Source organism: Vombatus ursinus, unplaced genomic scaffold (genome assembly GCF_900497805.2).
Source record: "Vombatus ursinus unplaced genomic scaffold, bare-nosed wombat genome assembly UNPS02014786.1, whole genome shotgun sequence".
Classification (NCBI taxonomy): Eukaryota; Metazoa; Chordata; class Mammalia; order Diprotodontia; family Vombatidae; genus Vombatus; species Vombatus ursinus.
This window is the reverse complement of record NW_020954564.1, coordinates 37422154-37447508: the sequence shown is the minus strand read 5'-3', so window position 1 is coordinate 37447508 and position 25355 is coordinate 37422154. Positions and strand designations below refer to the sequence as shown.

General features: G+C 39.1%; 1 protein-coding gene across 2 annotated transcripts in view; it reads left to right on the top strand.

The window, feature by feature from the left end:
* Positions 1–25355, top strand: part of LOC114047044 (astrotactin-2) — a 1078351-nt gene that overhangs the window by 559439 nt on the left and 493557 nt on the right. For both annotated transcript variants that reach the window (XM_027867715.1, XM_027867716.1), the window contains one exon: positions 23018–23184. In XM_027867715.1, the coding sequence (XP_027723516.1) occupies positions 23018–23184 (167 nt within the window). The remainder of the gene's footprint in view (positions 1–23017; positions 23185–25355) is intronic.

Sequence of the window (25355 nt, the reverse complement as noted above, 5' to 3'; positions counted from 1 at the left end):
GATAGATAGATAGATAGATAGATAGATAGATAGATAGATAGATAGATGAAAAAAGGTATTCCACCTCTGATGGTTAGTGATTTGACTCATTGGTCAAGATTATAGATTTAAAGTTGGAAAGGACCTTAGAAGCCATCTACTCCAATTTCTCAATATCCAAATGAGGAAACCAGTGCCTGGAGAGTTTAGTGATTTGCCCAAGGTCCCATAGGTTGCCAAGGCCAGATTTGAACATCATAGGTTCTCTGAATCCAAATCCACTAAGCCACACTGCCTCTCAGAAGCAGGGAAAGTGAACACCATGAGCAAAGAGATGGAAAGGAGAATGATTCTGTGATGTCCTGAACTTATATCCAAAGCAAAAATCCTATCTGCAGTATCCATTCCAACTCTAAAGACCTCTAGTCACTCATTTACAATACTCCATACATCTAGTTCTATCTCATTTCACTTTGGGCCAGCTCTGATTGTTTGGATTTTTTAAAAATTTCTGATGTTGAGCCAAATCTATCTCCTGCAGTTTTTACCCATTTCTGCCTCCAAGAGCTTCCTGGATTGAACTGGGATCAGTGAACTGCATAGACAGGAATCCACATAGGGAAGCAGGAGAGTGTTCAGCACCAGATTAGAGGAGTTTAAAAGCAGGACTGTATCTTGATGGCAGTGAGTGGTGATTTTAGGTTATTAAGCAGGGAGGCCACATGGTAAAAGATGTTTTTCAGGAAAAATTAGTCTGGCATGGGGTTGAGGAACTCGTGACCTTGAGACCACATGTGAATTTGTTTTGTGAAATTTGAATTCAGTCAAAGGGCCACACTTAAGGCCCTAAAGGACCACATGTGGCTTTGAGGCCACAGGTCCCACACCCCTGGCCTGGCAGGTAAACCTTTGTGGGGCTAAAGGAAGGTCTTTGTGTCGTCATTCTCTCTCATCTCTGACTGCTCATTAGGGAAACATTAGGGAAACAGCTTGCCTGGCTCAACTAAGCTTTTCCCTCCTCACAAAACATTGGACAACACATGTGTATCATTTTTCCAGCTTGTTTATTCCTCTTATTCCTCCCTTTTCTTCAGTTCACCATTTCACCCTGGAAAGTAATCTTGCCCCCAGATATTGTCAGAAACAATTGAGGCCCTGATTACCATGCATGGCTTGGGAAGACAACAAGATGCTGCCTTTTTAAAAGTCAAGATGTATTAAGATAGAAATTGTCAATAAATTATAGGCCAAGCGCCTCTTGGCACCGCACAGAGCACAGCAGAAATTGAAATCCAAATCAGTCAGAGAAAATGAAGCATCTCTCCTCCTCCCCACCCCTCATCCTTCTTAATGACTAAATTGGGCTGTAATTAAAGAAAACAAAAACCAAAATAGGACATGAGGGAGAAATCACCTTGGAGCCAGGCCGAGGCACTAATAACCAGGAAGAGGCTGACCTCCCTGGACGTTGGCTGTTATGACTCCCAGATGGGACTTGGGAACTGGGTAGACCTTGACTGGGGGTGGAAGGATATGGAAGAAGAAGGAGACACTTGATATCCCTCACTATGAACTGTTTGGGGTGTCATTCAGTCCAGAAGTTTAGGAGATGAGTAGGTGGGAAGAAATCAGAACCCGAGTTTTGGGGAAGAGAAAGAGGCAGGTTTCACTCTGTTCTAAAACAGGAAGAACTGTTGTGTGTGTGTGTGTGTATGTGTGTGTGTTTAATATCTCTATTTTTACCCCCAAAAGAGGCAGGATCCAGGAAGCATTCATGTAATTATAAGATTTGAGAGTTGGAAAGAACTTTTGAGATTATCTAATCATTTTTTTTATTTTACAGATGAAGAAATTGAGGGGGCAAGTGCCCAGATCACACTGTGAGTTTGTGTTCAAGGCAGGATTCAAATTCATGTTTCTACTCCAAATCCAGCATTATTTAAGCTATCTTCACCTGCCTCTGCATGAAGTGGCTTTTCTCACAGGCTCTTGTATTATCGAAGAATACATTTACTGGGAGTAGGGCCAATCAAGGACCACTGTTTCTAAGGCTCAGGGGGCAAGTCTCTCTCCTAGGGTAGCAAAATATGTCCCCTTCTCCCTAACCTGCTTTTGTAAATCAGGGATAAAAGGTGCCAAGTAAGACTCTTCTATTTATCTCTTCATATGTCCCTGAAACCTACACTGGCAATAACTCTCTGATCCTTCTTCCTCTTAGGAAGATAAGGAAACTTTGACCCAGGGGAAGTCATAAATGTTGAAACTATGATTTGAATCCATGTTCTCTGACTTCAAATCTATTTCTCTTATTTGCTACAACATGCTGCAACTTGGGAAATGAATTTATTTTGGAATAACTGTGTAATCTTGTGCAAGTAATTTCTATCCCTAGAATTCAGTTTCCCCAACTTTAAAATGTGAACATTCAAATGGGGCAGGAGTTTTGAACTTTTTTTTTAATTGTTCACAGACCCCTCTGGCAATCTAGTGAAGTATATTGACTCTTTCTCAGAATAATGTTTTTAAATACATAAGATACAACACATGGGATTACAAAGGAAATCACTTATATTGAAATAGATAAAATTTTTACCAACCAATGTCAGGGACTCCCTAAAATCTCTCCACAGGCCACAAGTCTGGATGATCTGTAGAGTCCTTCCCAGCTTTGATATTCTATGATATCATTTCCATTTCCTTTTCATGAGAAACAGAAGAGAAGCTCATGAAGTCACTTTAGGTGTCTTGCAGTAAGAGCTCCCTTTAGCACTCCTTTTGATAATAAAAGTATAATAAAAATGTGTTTCTTTTTCACATTTATATAGTGCTTTTAGACTTACAAAGCACTTTCCTTACAACAACCCTTTACAATGGGTAGTGTAAATGTTATTATACTCATTTTACTGATAAAACAACTGAAGCTCAATGGTATTAAGTGGTTCGGCCAGATTTATATAGCTAGTAAGTATCAGTGCTGGAATTCAAACCCACATTACTCTTGACTCCAAGCCCAGCTTTTTATCACTCCACTGCATTGTCTCTCAATGGAGACTTCCTGTCTCCTTAAGGCTCATTGGGTTTTTCTTCTTCCTCTTTAGTTTCTAAGGGAACCCAATCAGAGAGAGGAAAGAGATGAAGCAAGGGAGATAGGGAGGATGGAAATTAAAAACAGGAATGAACTGTTAGCAGGCAATATATCTGCATCCAGTGATTAAATACTTGGCTGGAAAGGCTCGACCATTCCCCAAAATGGTGCATGCTGCCAAAGCCTGGCAATCATGAACACTCTCACTGCAGAATGGTTAATGCACCAAAAGGGGTTTCCTCCCTCTGGACATGTCACAGCGTCCTGAGGACATGACCTAAAAGGAAGAGAGGGACAGATGATTTCTATTCTTAAGATTGGCACCAATCCTGTCTTTAGTGGCAGAGGTGACTGCAAGAAATTGAGTGGTAGGAGGACACATAATTAATATATAGGCTTGGGGCTACTCAAGAGAGGAGAGGAAGAGGGGTGTAACAAGTTAATCCCAGTGGGGGCAAAATGACCCAAGAGGTCATCTCTCTGACTTAAATATGGTTCAGTAATTTGTATCTGAGAGTGGTTCAAAGTGGGGGGGGGGTAAAAATGGAATGTGTGGAAAGGCTTTCAAATTAATAGCCTGCTTTCAGTAACTGTACTAAGAGATGCTTAAAGCGAAGGAATAAATAGGTTGGAAACTTTTTCATAGGAGCTGACTCGTTATCACCTTGAAATACCCTTAGAGGAAGTGAGGCAGAGAAATGAAGGAATCACAAAATTCTCGAGATGGAAAGGACCATAGGAAATACCTAGTTCACCCCTTTGCTATAGGGATTTATGTTTACATTTACATTTTGAGTAATCTGATGGCTTTTTGGATAGAGTGCTGAACCTGGAGTCTAGAAGGCCTGAGTTCAAATCTGGCCTCAGACACATACTAGCTGTGTGACCCTGTACAGATCACTTAACTTCTGCATCAGTTCCTTCACCTACATAATTGAGATGATAATAATAGTATCTACCTTCCAGGGTTGTTGTACAGATCAAATGAGATGTTATTTGTAAAGTGTTTTACAAACCTTAATGTGCCTTATAAATGGTAGCTATTACTATTATTACAAAGGAGGGAACTGAGGCAGAGAGAAGGGAAATGACCTTCCTAAGGCCACACAGGTGGCTAATTACAGAGCCAGCCCCTTCAACCTCGGTCTTCAGACTCTAAGCTCAGCTTCTTTTTGCCTGATACCTTCAAGAATACAAGTCCCTGATCTCAATCATGAGCTGTATATAATATAACTTACCCATAAAATAAGACATGTGACCCTCAGGTCAGTTTCAATCCATCAACAAGTATGTACTATGTCACTGTTGGGTACGTGGTACAGTACAGGTGCTGTGGGCGATGTAAGCAAGGAAAAGGTGTAGTATCCCTTGCCTTTTTGGTACAGGAGAAAGAACATTGGCTCTAGAGTCAGACAACCAAGGTTCAAGTCCTATTTCCCGTCCTATCTGTGTGACTTTGGGCAAGTCATTTGGACCTCAACTTCTACATCTATAAATGTAATTCAACATGGCCTCTGAGATTCCTTCTAGGTCTCGGTCCATGTTCTCATGATGTGCTAGTTGAGTAGGCCAAGACCTTGCACATCTGAAGTTCTATGACAACATGAGAGCAATGGGAGAGACGTTACAAATTTGTTCCAGATTTGTAACCAGAGCAAAGGAGCTAAAAGGGGATCTGAGAAATGATAAAAGGACTGTGGTTTGGGGCAGTGAAGGGAGGAAGACCCTTTGAAGGTGGTAATAACCCCTAGTGCAATACTTTTGCATGGATTTTGTTGTTATTGTTCAGTCATTTTAGTCATGTCCGACTTTTCATGACCCCAGTTGGGGTTTTCTTGGCAAAGATACTGGAGTAGTCTGCCATTTCCTTCTCCAACTCATTTGACAGATAAAGGAACTGAGGCAAACAGGGTTAAGTAACTTAGCCCAGTTCTCACAGCTGGTGTCTAAGGGAGGTCAAATTTGAACTCTGGTCTTCCTTGCTCCAGGCCCTGTGCTCTATCCATTGTTGCCACCTAGCTGCCCACTTATACTTATCTGAGTCTTACAATAATCTTTGGAGGTAAGTAATAGTTATTATTATCCCCACTTTATAGAAGAGGAAACTGAGACTTAGAACTCTGATCATGGTCATTCAGGTAATAAATGTCTGAGGTGGGATCCAAACCCATGTCAGTAAAATGAAGGGGCTGGACCATCCTTTCATTTTAGAATGGAAAGAAGTCTGATTCTGGAGTTATAAGGTTGGGATTCAGATTCCACTTCTGACACTGACTACCTGTCAGCAAGTCACAACATCCTGGAGCCTCAGTTTCCACATTTTAAGATGAAGAATTGTACTAGATGGCCTCTAAAGTCTCTTTTAGCTTTGAATTCTATGCATGAGCTACTTTACGATGATTGAAATTAATAAAGAAAAATCCTATGTATATTCAAATATGGTTCTCAGTGAATTAGGGAATACTAACTACTAATTTATTTTCTTTAATGTAGTTCCCAGTAAATCTCCTCAAATGGGTTTCAGTAATATCTCCCGTTTCTAGAGTACATTGGTTTTACAAAGTGCTTTCTTTACAACCCTGTGAGGTTAGTAGCCTATCCTACGCAGCTAAGTGGTACAGTCTGGAGTCAAGATCTGATTTTAAATGTTGCCTTAGATACTTCCTAGTTGTGTGACTAGACAAGTCACTTAACTTTTGTTTGCCTCAGTTCCCTTAACTATAAAATGGTACCTAACTCTCAGGGTTGTTGTGAAAATCAAATGAGATAATATTCAGTGGCATACTAAATAATCTCTGATGTCTCTTTAAACTTTAACATTCTCTGATTTTTATGAGCTAATGGGTTTCAAAAGTTAGAAATCAGGAGGAATATAATGAGCTTCTCAGATCACCTAGTCCAGTTCCCTCACTTTACAAATGAAGCAGCCCAGATAGAACAATTTGCCAAAGGTCACACAGCCAGTTGATCCAAAGCCAGGACTTTGAATTCTGGTCTCTCAGCTCTAAACTTAGTATTCTTTCTACTATGATGCTGCTTTTCTGACACTTAGATACACACAGAAACTAATATGCACCCAGTACTGTATTAGATATTACAGAGGATTAGAAGAGAAGCATATTTGTTGCCTGCCTTCAGCAACTAATAATGTTCATGGAAGCAACATTCATATATTGAAAATAATGAGAAAGTATAAGACCAATGTAACCTGTAATTATTAATTTTAGACCTTGTTTTCTGAATCTCAGAATGGTACAGAATGACACTGGAGCTAGAATTAGTATGTTATTCATAGTTAGCATTGTTATTGCTAATAACAATTCTAATAATATAATAGGGTTTTTTTTCTTTTTCAAAAATAATGACCTGCATTTAAAAAAAATCTACTCTCTCATTAGATTCTCACTTCAAGCCTATGAACTATGAAGTAGGCTGGGATGGCTCTGTTAGTCTAAATGAGAAAGCAAAGGTCATGAAGTGACTTAACCAAGCTTACATACTAAGTTGGTGATAGAGTTGGTACTAGAACCCAGGTTTCTAAACTTCCAGGTCCGTTTTTCTTTATACTATATTACTTCTTATGTGTTATTATGGCATTCATCTCAGCTAAGTTTTATAAGAATTATATTGTCATTTGGTTTGAATATCATTGCCCTTTTCATATGTCCTCAAATCCTTCCCTGACTCCTTTCAGAAAATCTGTGCTCCCAGGAGCCTTTGCTCCCACACACAGACATTTTGAGTTGCCAAAGCATTGCAAAAAAGATTATTTTGAAGCAGAAAAGAGAGTAGCTGGATGGCTGCTGCCAATACCTAAGATCTTGAAAATTCCAAGTTCTAGAAAAGGAAAATTATGAGGTTTTACCAAGGTTTCCAACTTCAGTTGAGAATGTTACTACTAAATCACGCTTCTATGCCAGCTTTGTGGTATTTTTTTCCTGAATTCTTCATTTCCTTCTTTCTGTCCAGATATTCTGTAGTGTCCTCTGATGATGGTGTCATTTCTATTTCTACTTTCTTTTATCCTTATTTGAATCTTCTCCACCATGCCTTTCTCCTATTCATGGGTTTCTTCATATGATTATAAATTAATGGACTTGTGAATCAAGGAATTGTCCTTGTAATTTCTAGTGTCAGCAGTGGCACAGATACTCTCCAAAATATTTTACTTCATGGGGACACATGTCCAGTCTTGAGGGGCCGATCTCAAGGTTGGGCAGTTTCTCTCTACAGCTCCTTGACTCCACTCTATATGGGGGCAGGAAAACCTCCTAAGATTAGGTATAGCTTGTGTTTAGATTTCCCTAAAAGTGAATAGCAACATCCTCACTCTTATTTTGGTATTCATTGTTCAATATGGGGATTGAGTATGGAACAGCCTTTGTATCCTTTACTACAGCAACTACATGAGGTGCAAAGATCTGGTTAGAGCCCATGAAATAAAACTGAAAAATAAAGCACTCTAACAGCCCTTTAGACTCTGTATACCCTCCCCCAAGATGGAGCATAAACAAACATTTTTCATTTGCTTTCTACCTACAGTATCTAAGCAACTCATAGCAACATTCACAGAAGGTTGGCAAGGTCTAGGTCTCCTGGTCCCTCGGTGTAGCTTTGGTTTTATAACTACATGGAAATCTTTTTTTTTTCCTCTCCAAGAAGCAGCTGTTAAGGAACTCTTTCGTGAAGCTCATGCCCAATTCTCAAATCTAAGAACTCTTGATTTCTTGGGAAATCTAAGCTTTGGGAACTCTAGAATTCAGGATTACCTGTAATGTAACACCCAAAGTTGGGAACAAAAACATATTTAGAATGATTAGTCTCCAATCTTGAGCTTAGAAGAGGAAGCAAAAAGCAAAAGTCTATAACCAAGAACTAGAAAAGTGGAAGCTCCCTTCTCAGGCTCTCTTGGACAAGCTCAGACTACTTGCCACATTTTCCTCCTGTAAAGACCATGTTTTGCTTCTGAACATGTATGAGTCAAGAAGGAAGAAACTCCTTCTCCCCCATCCCCTTTACTACTCATTTCTTGTTATACTCTTTCTGGAAGTCAAAAGTGAAAAACAGAAATGGAAAAAAGAGTAGTGAGTAGAACAAGCAGTAAGTGTGACTCTTTGGATAAGAGTATGCACCCTTCAGACTCTCATCTTGGAGGCAGCTTGAGTTAGAGGAGTTCCCCAGGACTTCTCAACACATGACTAGGGTGCATGTCTACTTCCGTGGAAGGCGTATGTCATGTGTTCTCATCAAGTTGATTGGGAGGACTTACCAAATTGATCAGTGGCTTCCATGATCAGCCCCTCTAACATTAATTTTCCTTGCCTATGGGTAAATTGCCTTTTCTAACAATAACAAGATAACTCACTTCAGGAAGCCCAAGTGAGAATTTTAGAGAAGTATCAGAGACACAATGTAATAAGTTCTGTGTGTAATTTGATAATAGTGGAAATACTGTTGAAGGTGGGGACCCAGAAGACTCAGGGATTAAAGCCTGATTCTTTTGCTTGTTACCTTTGTGGCCTTTGCCAAATCACTTAAACTCTGCATGCTTTAGATTCCTGGCATCACTCAGATCTGGAATCAAGACCCGGGTCTTTTCTTCGATCCTGGTTCTGTTATCTTTCTGCTGCACTCTTACAAAATAGTAAATCACTAAACATAGAATACCAGACATCTGACGAGTTATTTGCGGTGAGGACCTTTGAGAGTCCCCTCGTATCCCATCTCTACCTTCTCTGCCTATTTTAAGGGCATCCCTAGATCATAGGATGCTGGATTTGAAAGGGAACTTAGAGATCATCTCTTCTAAGACTTTATTTTACACATGAAGAGACTGTGACCCAGGGGGGCTTACCCAAGGTCACATAGATAGTCAGTGACAGATTCAATCCAAGGTCTCTTGATTCTAAATCCTATGTTCTTTCTACGCTATGTTTCTGTCTCCTCTCCCAAACCACAAAAGAGCTTGGAAGTGGCCATTCTGTCTCCAAGACCCTTGCCATGAAATATGACTCAAATTTATCCTTCCAGAAAATGAAAATTAATAGAATTATAGATTTGGAGCTGAACTGGACCTTAGAATCTGTCCAGTGCAACCCTCTTCATTTTATGGATGAGAAAATTGAGGCATAGAGTTATTTAGTGACTTGCACAGCCAGTAAGTATCCAAGACAGGGTTTGAACTGGAAACTTGACACTAAGAAATGCATCTGAATCTTCAACCTTGGTAAATCAAAGTATTAAACCTTTTGCTTTCTGTTTTTTTTTTAATCGAATGTATTCTGCATCCTGGAATGGTTACTTCTTTTCCTTGGATTCTTACCACCCCCATACTTACATATTTTACCCCAAATGTTTCAGAAGTACCACCAGATTTATCATTGGCATAGTTTAAAATATTACTTTATTTTGTGCAAGGAAGTAAGTTTATTTTCTTTTTCTTTCTTCATTGAAAGGCAGTTTGGTATGGAAGAAAGGTAGGCCCAGAGACAGGAAAGGCCTGGGTTGGAATCTAAGCTCCCACATTTAGTAGCAGTGAGACTGCGGGCAAGTCATTTAACTCTCCAACCCTTAGTCTCTTTCATCTGCAAAATAAGAATATTAAATATTAAACTATGTAGTATATGACTTATATGAAGAAAGTACTTCTTTAACCTCAGGAGGTTATAGAAATGTGTACAATTTTATTATTAGTAGGAGTAGTATTATGATTTTACTTATTCCATGAGAAACACTGCGAATGGTCCAAGAATTTAAAATAGGTTATTTTGGAGAAGCGGGAAAATAAATTTGATCTGTTGAGAAAGTCTGTGAATCTAGGGAAAGCAAACAATGGGAAATTCTACAATGCTATTGTTAACTCTTCTCTCTGGTATAAAAATATTAGAGAGACCAAGGCCCCTCAGATAGTGGGAAGAAGATATAAAGCCTCCACACTGTGGGACTAGGCAACCCATCACTGCCCTGACAGTCGTCTGGTGAAGATACTATCCTGGAATTCTTTAGGCTTAGCCGCACCAAATCTTACATAGTTCCTGTCCACACTTTCTGTCCTTAAATGTAGGAAGACAGTGGCTTCAGAGTCCTGATTTGTAACTTCGTGGAAATAATGCTCTCATTGTCTGCCTGATACTGGTATCATGAGGGAACTGTCTTATAGGCTTTTTTAAAAGTCCCTATAGAAATGTGAATAGTTAATTGTATTATTTCCATTATTTTTGGCATCAGTGTGGCTGTAGTAAATGATTCAATAATAGCACTAATAAATGATGTTGGAGAGTCAATGTGGCATTGTAGATAGAAGATAGGAACACCTGGGTTCAGATCCTTCCTCTGAAATATACTGGCTGTATGACCATGAACAAGTTGCTTAATCATTTAGTCCCTAGACAACTCTCTAAGATCAAAATTTAAAAGTGAATGCTGATCTGTATCTGAGGAAGGAGTTTCCACATTAAAGTTACCCATATTAATGAAATCATAGGTCTAGACCAAGAATCTGACATTTATGTAATATCTCATTTAATTCTGATTATACCCCTGTGAAGTATTATAGGCATTATTATCCCCATTTTGCAGATGAGGAAACTGAGGCTGATAGAGGTTAAGTAATCTGTTCATGATTTCATAACTAGTGTCAGGGTTGAAGCCCATGTCTTTGTGACACCTTTTCAAGCATTTCACTGTGCCATGTTTCCTCCAAGGAAGACAAAGAATCATTTTGGATAATGGCAATGTTAGCTTAAGGGAGAGTTGGCATAATTTGAAGGGTGAGGTTGTCCTGTCTCCAGATGACTGCCCTCTACCCCAACTACATTGCAGCTTTGCCTGAAATTCCTAGCCTAAGAGCAACTTCTACAGGGCCTTCTTAAGGAGGATGATTGACTGGCATAAAAAAAATCATTTAGTACAAGGATGATTATCAGCAGACCCTTCATAGAGTAACAGAGACGGACAATAGATGAATAGCATGAGCACTGCACTGGTGTCCATGAAATCTTTAAAGAACCATAGAGTAACCACTAGGTAGATCCTAAGCGGAGAACTCAGGGAGACATGGACAAGAATAACAGGATGAGAAGGCATGGATAGCTGGCAATCTGTATCAGGGGAGGGAATATGTGCATTAATGATATCATGGATCCACGAACGTATATAAGCAATCCATTATCTACCATGGTTGCTAAGAAGACAGCAGGACCCTGTCATGACTCAATGCTTTCCTTCATCCTGTTCCTGCCTAGTGTCAGAATGTGAGTTAGAAGGGACCTCAGAGCTCACCTAGGTATACCTGTACTTACTACAGAATATCTTCTATAACATCCCTGGCAAGTGGTTTTCCAGACATTTCTTGAAAGTCTCCTATGATGGGGAACTCATATGTTTTTAGATAACTCTCACTTGGGAGATTTTTCCCTTTTATGTTGAGCCAAAATCTGCCTTCTTTCTACTCCCCCACATACACTTCTCATTGCTCTTAGTTCTGTCCTCTGGGACAAGTCTGGGGCAAACAGAGCAAGTCTAATCCCTTCATATCTGGTTATGCCAGTCTTCTGTTCATAAATCTTCAAAACTTCACTGTTACCTGCCAAGTAAAGTTCACACTCCTCTGACTGGAATCCAAGGTCCCCCATAATAGGGGTGATGCTACTCTTTCAAATTTATCATATCGTATTTTCCTCTACATATGCTATGCTTTAGCCAGACAACCCCACCCCACCCCAACACTCTGTCCCTCCTCTCCCCTCCTCGCCTTTCCTTTCTTTCTCTCCTCTCCTCCTCTTTCCTCTTCTTCCTTCCTCACCTTTCCTCCAGTTCCCTCTTCACCTTTCCTCTCCTTCCCTCTTCCCCTCCCCTTCTCTACTCTCCTCTTCTTTCCTTTCCTCTCCTCTATTCTCCCTCTGTCTCTGATTCCATTCTTCTATCTCTATATCTCTGTCTCTATCCCTTTGTCTCTCTCTCACCATCTCTATTTGCCTCTGGCTCTGTCAATCTCTGTCTCTTTCTGTTTCTCTGTCTTTTACTCTATCCCTGTATCTCTCTGTCTCTTTCTATCTTTGTCTCTCTCTGTTTCTCTGTCTCTCTGTCTTTATTTCTTTGTTCATGCTTTTCACTATATATGGAATAGCTGTCCTCTTTTTTCTTGTTTTATTCTTATCTATCTGTAATATACCACCTCCTCCATGAAGCTTTCTCTGCTCCCAGGCTGTAATGACCCTTTATCCCTCAAAACTCACACAAAACTTGTGTATAACTTTCCAGTGCACCAATTGTGCAGCATCAGTTATGATAACTCTTTATGCTGGGGTTTTATCCCCATACCAGATCGGTAGCTCTATTGTGTCCCATTTCAACTCTGTCCCTTTCCCAAGGCCTTCCATAGTGCTCACTCTAAGCACTCACTAAATATTTGCTGTTTTTGTATTTGAGTACACAGAATGCATCAATGCATTATAGTGGAGGAGAATGAGTGGAGGTAGATTAGGAATGATAACAAGTAATGAAGATAAGCTTCACTTTCACCTTAAAAAGTTACTTTACAGTTTTGCCTTGGGGTGACTGTTCACCCATCCTTTTAAAAATCATACTGATCTCCCTGGGCCTCAATTTTCTTATCCATAAAAAGAGGGGGTTGAATGAGGTAACCTCTGAAGTCCTTTCCTGCTCTATTTATATGATCGTATTAGCATTGACTTTCACATCTTCCTGTGCCCCCCAACTCCCAGGACCCTCACCATCCCAGAGTAATCCCAGCAGGTTCAACTCACAGCTACATCTGTCGCCATTTGGGTTGGGTCCTTCTTTTTCTTTTAAATTGCTTTCTGTGGCAAAAAATAAAATCTGTAAACCACCCCAAATTACACTTGACATAAGCTGTGTAAATATATATCCACATAAGCATATGTTCAATGGCTCTTGCTTCATGCTTTTTAGAGCCAAGTAGCATATAAAATCATTTCTGATGCATGGTTCTGATCAGCAGGAGCAAGTTGCAGTGAGTGCATGACTGCAGCTGCAGCAGTGGGAATTGAGTTTTTTCTTACAAAGGACGGGGAATAGAATGGGATCCAGTCTGTTAAGTCTGGCTGGCTTTGCTCAAATTTCTCCAGCCTGATTGCTGGTAGAATTGTGAACTGATCCAACCATTCTGGAGAACAATTTGGAATTATGCCCAAAGGGCAATCAAACTGTGCATACCCTTTGATCTAACAATACCGCTAGTAGGTCTGTATCCCAAAGAGATCATAAAAAAGGGAAAAGGAGCTACATGTACAAAAATATTTATAACAGCTTTTTGTGATGACAAAGAATTAGAAATTGAGGGGATGCCCATCAATTGGGGAATGGCTGAATATGTGGTATATGAATGTAATGGAATACTATAGTGCTATAAGAAATAAATGAGTATGCAGAGTTCAGAAAAACCTGGAAAGACTTAAACATGAATTGATGCTGAGTGAAGTGAGCAGAACCAGGAAAACATTGTACATAGTAAAAGCAACTTTGTCCAATGATCAACTATAATTGACTTAGCTCTTCTCAGCAATACAATAATGTAAGACAAGTTCAAAAGACTCATGATAGAAAATGCTATCCACATCCAAAAAAAGAACTATGGAGTCTGAATGTAGATGGAAGCATACTATTTTCACTTTCTGCATGTGATTTTTTTTTTCCTTTTTGTCCTTTGTTTCTCTTTCTTTCACAACTAATGTACAAATATGTTCACATGATTGCACATCTATAACCTATATCAGATTGTTTGCCATCTTGGGGAGAGGGGATGAGAAGGAGGGAAGAAGAAAAAAAATTGAAACTTGAAATCTTATAAAAAATGAATATTGAAAACTATCTTTACATGTGATTTGGAAAAAATAAAATACAATTTACCCCAAAAAATAAAGATGAAAAAAGAAAAAAAAATTTCTCCAGCCTGGACATAGAAGCCAATGTTGAGGCTATCTGTAACCTGAGAACACTTGTAGTTGCACCTTTGGCTGTCCTTTTGACTTTGTCCTCTCACAAGCCAAGCACCTCATCTAGTTAGCAGCCTAAATCACTTGAACTGAAGGCATGGGGATTCAGAGCTTTTGTAAATTACCAAGCCATCAGCCAAGCAGTCAACAAGTTTATATCATAGGCTTTAGATATGAAAGGGTACTTAGAAATTATCCAATCCAGCCCCTTTGTTTCACTGTTGAGAAAACAACCCTAGAAAAAGCAAGTGACTTCTCCAAGATCACATGGATTGTGTCTATCAGAGTTAAAATTTGAAACCAAGTCCTCTGATTTCAACTCCTGTGCTCTTATCACTCTCCTATATGACTGCTGTCTAAGACTTAAGATGTGAGTGAGAGGCTGGCTACATGTATAATGTAAAAAGCACTGAACTGGCTGCTTTATCTCAGATTCTAGCCCTAGTACTCACAGTGTTTACAATCTAATTGAGAATGACAATTATATATACCTTTAAAGGTAGTAAGAAAAGCAAGGTAACAACTGCTTTTAACTTGCTTTAATTTTCATGTAAGAATGGGAAAAAGGGATAAGAAATAACAGAGTCTGTTGTTTAGTCTAAAAGTATTAGATCTTAACCAGAAATGCCTTGTAGCAAGGTGATTATAGACTTTGGAGAATATGGTGATGAAATGGGAATTTCCCACCTTGGTATTTTAGATCTTAAGCTCCTTGAGGGTAGAGACTGTCTTTTACCTTGTTTTGTATCCCCAACACTTAGCAAAGTGCCTGACACTTAGTAGGCACTTAATAAATGCCTGCTAAATGAATAAATGACCTTGGGAACTATCTACTCCAATGAACACCTAAAGAAAAATCACCTCTATAGCATTCCTAACAAGTAACCATCTACCCTTTGATGGAAGAACTGTAGTGATACAGAACCTATCACTTCCTGAAGAGCAGCTTGAAAATTATTAGCTCTTTGAGGACTGGGATTGTTTTTCTCCTTCCTTCCTTCCTTCCTTCTTGCTTGCTTCCATCCTTCCTTCTTCCTTTTTTTCCCTTCCTTCTCCTCCTTCACTCCCTTCTTTCTTTTCTCCCTTCCTTTTTTCTAGCATATAGCAGAGTATATTGAATTAGATTAGGAAATATTTTCTTATGTTAGTCCTAAATCTACCTCTCTTCATCTTTCACCCTCTGTGTCTTGTCCAGCCCTCTCAAATCCAGCACAATAAGCCTAATCCTTCTTTTCCAAGACAGACCAAGTACTTGGTGGCAGCTGTCATGACCTCCACACATCTGCTCTCTTGCATAATAAACATTCCCAGTTCCTTCGAGTCATCCTCATGTACAACATAGCACAATAGAAAAAGTTCTCCTACTTGGATTCTATCTACCTAGACTTGAGTTCCATCTCTGTTTCTAACTTGCTGTGCGACCATGAGAAACTCACTTCATTCCCCTATGCCTCAGTTTCTACAACTGTAAAATGAGGTAGTTGCACAAGACGACCTCTAAGTTTACTTCCAATTCCAAATCTGTGATCTTAGAGCATGAGGGAGTTATAATTTTCATTTGATACAGGTAGTTTTAATACCAAGAAAAATCACAGATTACTTGATATATTCAAATCTGTGTATTCATGCATATGCATATATATGTGTGTATCATGTGTGTATAATTACATCCCCCCTGAACTTCACAGAGTACTCTGCTTCTCTTTAATGGATTTATAATATATTATGCATTGTAGTTATATCCTGGGCTCAAACTCCATAAGAGTATCTATCTCTCCCAGTGGTTAGCCAGGGCTTTGCACACAGAAGCCACTTTAGTGTTTGCTGAATGAATGAAGGACTGAATGAACAAAGGAATGAATGACTGAAACATAGGTGGCAAATAACCCTCTAACTGCACAACAATGTTGACAAGATTTGAAACTAATTGCAGGCTGTCTCATGATGTTATTTTACTATTTTCTGTGGTGAGTCATCTCTCTAACACAACTGTGAGCTCCTGAAGAGTGGACACAATGTCTCATACTTCTCTTTACATATCATAGTTTCTAACACTCCACTGGGCACATTTAACAAGTATATGAAAACATTCATGTATCTAGCTGATAAGAAACAGAGAAATAGCCCTACCAGTTCATGTGTGTTGTAGGCAGAGCCTAGCTCCCTAGCCAGATCCTCTTCTCCAGCACAGCCAATGACCATGATTTATTTCAGGGTGTGATGCATGGCCTCTCCTGTGCTAATCCTGGCCTATTTTCTTCAGAGGTATGTGACCCCCAGATGGGCCAGGAACTGGCTTGGAGGTGCTTATCTTGGCAGGCCTACCCTATGAGCTGCCTATTGATTTCCCTAGTCATTTTTCCGAAAATAGCCCCTCCTGTATGTCACTGCCATAGCAGATCACAAATTGAACTGCAGTTGAATTGACGCAAGGTTGATTAAAACTCACTGTAATTATGGGCTTGAGGCTCCTCTGGCCATACAAATCAATGTTGGTAATAACTGATGGAGACCAGGAGAAGAGCCCACAGTGTTTGACAGCTGTGGAGCGGGAGTAGGGGAGGGACTCCTTCCTGCCCACACACAAGGACCCTGCACCAGAGATCAATGTTAGCTACATGAGCAGGGTATCAAGTGAGAGAAGACATACACAGAGCCCACCACGTCTTCAGCTGCATTTGCCATATAGTCTTCCCCTGCTGTTATTTGTGGATTCTACTATTCAGAACACTGTCTGTACCACCTGGGTTATACTAAGAAGCACAGGAACACCAACAACTAACTTTTTTGTAGTGCTTTAAGGTTCACAAATCACTTTCATAAGATTTCATATGCTCAAGACCTGGAAAAAATACTTTAGATGATTTAATCCAACATTTTTTATTTTATAGATGAGGAAAGTGAGACCTGGAAAGCTAAGGGACTTTACCAAAGTCACAATAGTAGCAAGCACAGCTGGGACTCAATCCCAAGTCCTCTGATGTTGAAAAAATCTTGCTCTTTCCACTAAAGTGAAATAGATAATAAATGTGCTATTAGACCCATTTTATAGATGGGGAAACTTTGGTGACTAAATATAAAGTAACTTCCCCATGTAACTTGCATAGGTAGCAAGGTTCAGAGCTGGAATTTAAAGAATCACACAATTATAGAATTTTGGTGTTAGAGGGTACCTAATTGGCTATCTTTTCCAATCTATACCTGCAAAAGTGTCCTCAACACGGCATATTAGACAGGGGGTCTTTAATCCTCTGCTTAAAAATCTCCAGTTAGAGGTAAATCACTTTTGAATAGCTCTATCAGGACATTTTTCTTGAGACCAAACCTACATTTGCTTCCTTGTCTCTTCCACCTGTTACTCCCAGTTCTGTCCTGTGGGGCCAAACAGGAACAAATCAAATCCTTCTTTTACATACAGCTGTTCTTCAGACACTTGAAATCCACTAAAACTTGTAAAGCCTTTTCTGGCAAACTGCTATCTAAACATGCCTCTCCCATTTTGTGCTTGGGAAATTATATTTTGAACCCAAATGTAAAACTTGACATATATCCCTATTGAATTTAATCTTCTTGTGTTCAGCCTAATGTACTAGCCTGTCGAGATCTTTTTTGGATCTTGCCTCGGTCATCCAGTCAGCTAGCTATCCCTCCCAGCGTGGTCTCATCTACACATTTTATAAGCATGTCTTCTATGTCTTTATCCAAGTAATTTCACTGATAAAAATGGCGAACAGTACAGGACCACATACTAATCCCTAGAGCACTGCCAAGTTGACATGGAATCACTAATGACTTTTTTTTGAGTCTGGTTATTTAATTCCCTCTGAATCCAATCAATTAAATGATTGTTTAGTTTACATCTTTTCATCTTTTCCACAAGAATGGGGGATAGGAGATATGGATTGGACCTAGGATTTCATTAGTATGGAGACTTTCCAGGTGAAGAAATCCCCTTTACCAATGTAGGGTAGAGCCTTCTCATCAATTAGATTCATAGACTTCCCTGGAGCTCTGAAAGAAGAAGTATCCATACCATGGTCAAATAGTCAGTAAGTGACAGAGACGAGTTTAAACTCAGGTCCTCTGAGCTCTGAGGCCAACCCTAGTATTCATTACATCACCCAGTCTCTATTTCACAAAAAGAGTCAAGTCAGTCAATAAATATTTAAGTGCCTACTATGTGCCAGGCACTGTGCTAATCAAATCCAGGTCTGCTTATTTCAACATCAGCACTCCTTCTATTGAATCAAGCTACCCATAATTCATTTATCCTAGAATTATGTCTCTGCTAGAGTCATCAAAGGGACAGAGTAGTTATGTTCTTTAATGTCAGCATTAAAGGTTAGGACTTTCCCTGAATGATCCATTATGGAGCTGTCATTCAGGAAATTATCGGAACCTTCTGGGATTCTGCATAATAAATTGAGAGACCACATAGTGTTTTTATAGGAAAGTGCATTGAATTTTGAATCAGAGGATCTGCATTCAAATTCTGGATCTTCCCATTGCCCCCTAGTGGCCCTAGGTAAGTCGTTTTCTCTCTTTAGGGCTCCATTTCACTATCTGTAAAATAAGAGGATAGAGTTCTAGCTCTGATTCTGTGTTCTTGTGGGCCCTTTGTTTACTCTTTTCTGTGAGAAGTAGGCTGGCCTTTTACTTGTCTCTAACTCTGTCCTCTTATATAAAGAGGAGACCCCCTGCAGGATTATAAACCCAATAGCAAAATGTTGGACTTCAACCTTGATGTCTTCTAAGATTTTGTGAACAAACCTATGTCAGCCACCTTCATGCTCTTAGTGACTTCATTTTCCCTTTCAGCCTTTGTGTTTCCACAATGCCTCATCCTTATGGCAAACAGGCCTTTTCCATCCCCATCAGGAACTTGAGTGAAGTCCCAATCTCTCCCAAGTCCCTGTGAGCTGATCAGCTACAGAGGGGAACATCCTTGCCATTTGAACTTGAATAGAATTGGCATGTTTTAATAGAAAAGAGTACTAACTAAGAAACCAAGAGACTACATGGGCGCCAGTCCTAACTTTTCTACTGGGTGGATGGTGCTCTGTGACACTGGTCAAATCTCTTCTTCTCTGTGGGCCTTCCTTTCTATAATCTTGTAAAGCCCATTTATATGACTAAGCCCCCACGGAATCCAGAAACCCCTTAAAAACGTGCTGCTCTAATTGACAGGTAATACTAGCTTTCTGCCCCAAATATCATATCTAGCAAGGATACAGTTATTGTTCACAAAAAAGTTTACTACTCACCCCAGGAAAGTCATTGAGCTCTTCAACATAGGTCTTATTAATTTAAAAGAAAAAAGCCCTCTCTGTCAGTGCAGTCATTTCCAGTGATTTATTGAAGTCCATCTGATTGCCTCCTGATTTTCCTCCCCAGTCGTATTTTTCTTCTTCAGATGCTAGACCCTCATCCCTTTCATATACTTCTTTTTGTTCATCTAGCTCCCGCATTCCCTTCCCTCCTCCACCTCCCAGCTCTCTGAAGTTTAAATTTCTATTCTAGTCCCTTTGTTGACTGCTGAGTTTTTTCCTAAGTAGCCAATTCTTAGAAAGTCAAGTTAGGCTTTGCTGCACAGAGCCCCCACAGCGATCCCTCACCAGCTCATTCAGGCCAGAGGAAAAGTTGTTGAGGCTTTTTCCCATTGTCATTGTTGCTATCATTATTTCCTCTCTTTTAATTTCCTTTTCCTGTGTGGAGCAGCTGGCCTTCGTGCTTACCTTCTCATCATGGGGGTGGGAAAGGAGAAGCTGTTCTTTACAAATGTTACACTCAAAGCAATTTGCATCCCATAATTAATGAACATTAAAATGCACAATTAGAAACAGAAACAAATGGCTGTGCAATGATTAAAAATCAGGTTATGAAAGGAGAAGGCAAACTCAGGAGGAAGAGAGAGGATGGACAGAAACCAAAGCTAAGCTGAAATATTGACGCACTCCTCCACTCAAAGGCTGTCTATAATGTTCCCCAAGAAACACGTGTTCCTTCTCTGTCTTAAATCATAGTCTGTTCACTTGAAAGAGGACTTACCAAATCCTTTGTTTTGCTCTTGATGCTCAGGTATGTACTATTCCTGTCAAGTTGCCTGTGTAACTGTGGGAATACAAAGTTACTTCTCTGGTCTTCCGTTTCCCTGTCTATAAAAAGTAGGGTTTGGAATAGACAAGGAATTCTTATTTTTTTTTATTATAGGCCCATTTGGAAGTTTGGTGAAGCCTATAGACTCCCTCACAAAAGAATATTTTCAAATGGATAAAGTAAAATACATAGGATTACAGAGGAAAATAATTATATTGAAGAACAGCTATTTTTGTTTTTAAGTTTAAAGATTGGACTAGATAGTTTCTAAAATGATTGCTTCCTTCTGTAACTTTCTATGTTCTAAGGCCTTTTCAAACTCCAGTATTCTGTGCTTTATGCATCTATGCACTAAGGTCCCATCATGTTCTAATATTTTATGTTCTAAGGTCTCTTCCATCTCTAATATTCTATAAGCCTAGGTCATCAGCCAAAATGAAATGAAGGAAGTCAGGGTTGGGTTGGGGGAGGAGAGTTCATTGCCTACCTCAAAAAAGTTGTTTGACTGATCATAGGTCTGAGATACTTCCCATTGCCTGATGAAAAGACATCAGGACTGTTTCCAGGTTTTTGTCTCTCAGTGACCCAAGACAGGCAGAATGTGCCTTCAGCCACACGCTAATGGCCCTTTGGCCAGGAATCCATCATGCCTCAGTGGCTTCTGTCCAGAGATGAGCCCTGCAGGAGCAAGAGATCTCCTGAACTTTTATTAATATGTATGGCATTTCACTCACATAGAAAATTGATTTTCTTTTTTAAGCACCAAATGTAGCAGTTTTATAACCTTTCTTCAACTTGACAGAGGCCATTTATAACCTGCTTTCACTAGCACCTGTGTCGGCTCCAGTCAAACTCATCCTCAAGAACTCTATAATGCATTTTTAATTGTGAGCTGTTCTACTATGCGATTTATTTTCCAAAAGGATTGACCTTTTTTATTTGGGCTTTTTTTCCCATTGTTCAAGAGCTGGTGAGAAGAAGGAGGAAACATTAGCAGGAGTGAGGCAGGAAAGAAGATAAGGGAGTAAGAGCATTCAAATTTGGCAACTCTCATGGTGGATTGGGATGGTCTGGCTGTGGGTTTTAATCTTCATGGAAAAACCAGGACCTAACTTCCTCTTAGAAAGCAGGAGAGCAGCAGGTTATATTCCATCTGTCCAAGATGTATAGGATGGGCTAACCACATAAAGTAAAATAAAATAAAATAAATAACTCCCATACACAGAAATACTGAAAGGCTATAGGATTATCTAATTCAGTGTCCCCCTACACCACCCCACCTCAAGCATGAATCTATTCTATAACATTCATGACAAAGTGAACCATCCAGTTGCTCTGAAGATACCTGAAGTCACAAGAAACTCACTACCTCCTGAGACAGTCCAATTGACTGATGGATAGCTATGACTCATAGGAATTCTTTATATTGAGCAAAAAATCTACCTTCTTGTGACTTTAAACTTTAAATTTCAGTTCTGCCTTTTAATTTAATCTTCCTCATCACAGCCCTTCAGATATTTTAAGACTTTTTATTTTGCACCTTTAAAAATCTTCTGTTATTCAATTTTTTGGAGCAGAAAGGTCTACTGGGGTCAATTCTTTTCTTTTCTCCCTCTCTCTCAGCATCAACAAATATTTAAATGGTGTCTACTGTGAAGCACAGTACCTACCCTAACATAACATATTAGAGATAGGAAGACAAATCATATACCTTAAAAACAAACAAACAAACAAAAAACCAAACTAACCAATTAGGTAGTTTATGCAAAAAGCCCGTTGAATGGCTTATGTCTTAGACAACATGAGCTGTGGAAGTACTGAAGTAGGAAAAGTCACTGTAAGTCAGGGTAGTCAGGGAAGGCTTCGTGGAATAGATAGTATTTGAGCTGAATGATGTTTTTTCGATTGCTTAACATGCATGCTTGGCATTTGTAATGAAAACAGTTTCCTCACGTTTAACATGATGCATCTTTCATTCCTCATGCCCCATACATGTGAAAGGGGTGACTTGCTGGTAAAGAATAGATGTCCCAACTATACCCAAAATGTAGATTTGACACGCTTTTGTTGTTTCACTATATCTTTTTTTTTTTTTTTTTACTATAAAAGCTATTCTTTCATTTAGGAATAAGTAGGTTCTGGGCCTCCTCCCACCCCTTTCATTTTCCAGGTTGTGGAAAGCAGTTCATTCATGACTATCCTTCCAGAGCAAAGAATGAATTATGTGCTGAATTTACAACTTATTAAGTGTGTTAATTTGGACAAGTCATTTCTTGTCTCTAGACTTCAGTTTCCTCATTTAAAATAATGCATCTCTCATCTCCATTAAGTTGTACTAATTATCCCACTTGCCTGAAATACACACCTACCTAAGCTCTGACCCTTTAAATCCCTTGTGTCCTCAAAACTCTTCCTAAGGAATGTGAAGCTTTTCTTGCTTCACCCAGCAGCTAGTGCCCTGTGTTCAAAAAATTACCTTGTATTTATTTTGATTATACTTTTTTATGTACACATTGTCTCCCTCAATGGAATGTAAGCTGCTTGAGGGCAAGGACTGTTTCACTTTTGTCATTGTATCCTTAGTAGTTCCTAGCATATAATAGGTGCTTAGTAAATTTTGGTTTGATCAGTTGATTGGGTGACTGACAGACTAGGTGATATCTAAGATTTCATCTAATTTTAATGTTCTGTATCCTAAATATATGACAAATTCTGATACTCATGTTGTAAAATGTTCAGTTTTCTAAAGTTCCTTCTAATTCTATAGTTTATATATTAAAACTGTGTTTGTTGGCTTCTCCTTGTTCTGATACTCAGTGAAGCTATGAAGGATATTTTTATGTCCCCAATCTCCAGTATTCTTTTTTTTTTCTTCTTGCAGTGCCCAGAAGAGCTGCGGCCAATGAAAGATGGTACTGGCTGCTATGACTATTCCAAGGGGATTGACTGTTCAGATGGTTTCAATGGGGGTTGTGAACAACTATGTCTCCAGCAGACTCTACCTCTGCCTTATGATGCCTCTTCCAGTACCATCTTCATGTTTTGTGGGTGAGTGTCTTTGCCAAGAGGCAATAATCTCCATTATTGCTACAAGATAATCTATTTTCTGCACAGCTGTCAAATTTATAATCTTAAAGCATAGTTCTGATCAAGTTGCTCCCTTATTCAAAAAAACTTTGGTGGTTCTTGTTGCCTTTAGGATAAAATAAAAACTCCGCTAATTGATCCATAAAGCCATTCTTTCTAAATCTGGTTGATTTGTCTAGATAGATAGATTTCACATGATTTTTCCTTACACTCTATATTCCAACTGCATTGGCCTAGAAGATGTTCCTCTTACATGACATTCAATTTCCCACTCCTGTATCTTTGAACAGGCTGTATCACATTCCTGGAATGCTCTCTCTCCTCATCTCTACTGCCTGGAATACATAGCTCCCTTCAAAACTCAACTCAAGTGCCACTTATTATAAGAAGCCTTTTCTTTTTCTTTCTTTCTTTCATTTTTTTTTATTCAAGTCTTCTTTTTAAAAATTTTTTATTAATTTATTTTGATTTATCAACAATCACTTCCATATGCTTTTGAGTTTAAAATTTTTCTCCCCCTTCCACCCCACCACCCTCCCCAAGACAGCACACAATCTGATATAGGCTATACATATACATTCCTATTAAACATATTTTCACATTAGTGATGTTGTAAGTAAAAATTAGAACTAATAGAAGGAACCACCAGAAAAAGGAAACAAAACTCAACAGAAGAGAAAAAAATAGCAATTGAAATGCCATAGTTCTTTCTTTGGTTGTGGATAGCATTTTCCATCATGAGGCCTTTGGAGATGTCTTAGATCCTTGTATTGCTGGGAAGGGTTAAGTTTATCAATATTAGTCATCGCACAACATGGCTGTTATGCATACAATGTTCCCTTGGTTCTACTCACTTCACTCAGCATCAGACCATACAAGTCTTTCCAGGTTTTTCTGAGGTCAGCCTGTTCATCATTTCTTATAGCACAGTGGTATTCCATTACATTCATATACCACAACTTGCTCTGCCATTCCCCAATTGATGAGCATCCTCTCAATTTCCAATTCTTTGCCACCACAAAAAGAGCTGCTATGAATATTTTTGTACATGTGGGTCCTTTTCCCATTTGTATGATCTCTTTGGGATACAGCCCTAGAAGTACTATTGCTGGGTCAAAGGGTATACACATTTTTATAGCCCTTTGGGCACAGTTCTAAATTGCTCTCCAAAATGGTTGGATCATTTGACAACTCCACCAACAATGCATCAGTGTTCCAATTTCCCCACATCTTCTCCAACATTTATCATTTTCCTGTTTTGTCATGTTGGCCAATCTGATAGGTGTGATGTGGTACCTCAGAGTTGTTTTGATTTGCGTTTCTCTAATCAATAGTGAGTTAGAGCATTTTTCATATGACTATAGATGGCTTTAATAAGAAGCCTTTTCTTATAGCTTTTGTTAGTACATCTTCCTTAACCATCTCCACCTTCATCCTTCTATAAAATACTTCACATTTATTTTGTATTTACTTGACTGTGTGCATCTTGTTTGCCCCGCCCCCAGGAACTACTCTAGTACAGGGGCTGTTTTGCCCTTGTGTCCCCTGCACCTTCTACAAAATCTAACTCATAGTGGGCTCTTAATAAATACTTGTTAAATTGAAATGATAGGACTTACAAAGAGAGATGGTTTTCATTTTTTAAAATGACTAGCATAAAACCAATTAATTAGGACACTTACTTAGCTAAACTTTTTTTTTCTCTGCTGGACATTTAACCAAAGTAGCAAATCTTAAAATAATCCAGTTCAGTTTAACAAATATTTATTAATGCATTCTGTGTTTTGATTACTAGGATACAAACATAAATATACAAGTACTTGCCTTTAGGGCAGTAGAACTGCCCTAATTTGAAAGAAGGGCAGCTAGGTGGCACAGAGGATAAACTGCTGGGCCTGGAGTCAGGAAGACCCAAGTTCAATCTTACCTCAGACACTTACTAGCTGTGTGACCCTGGGCAAATCATTTAACCCTGTTTGCCTCAGTTTCCTCATCTGTAAAATGAGCTGGAGAGGGAAATGGCAAGCTACTTAGTATCTTTGCCAAGAAAACCCCTAATAGGGTCATGAAGAGTTGGAGATGACTGAAACAACTTAACAACAATGAGAGATTGGAAAGAACTCTGAAATTCA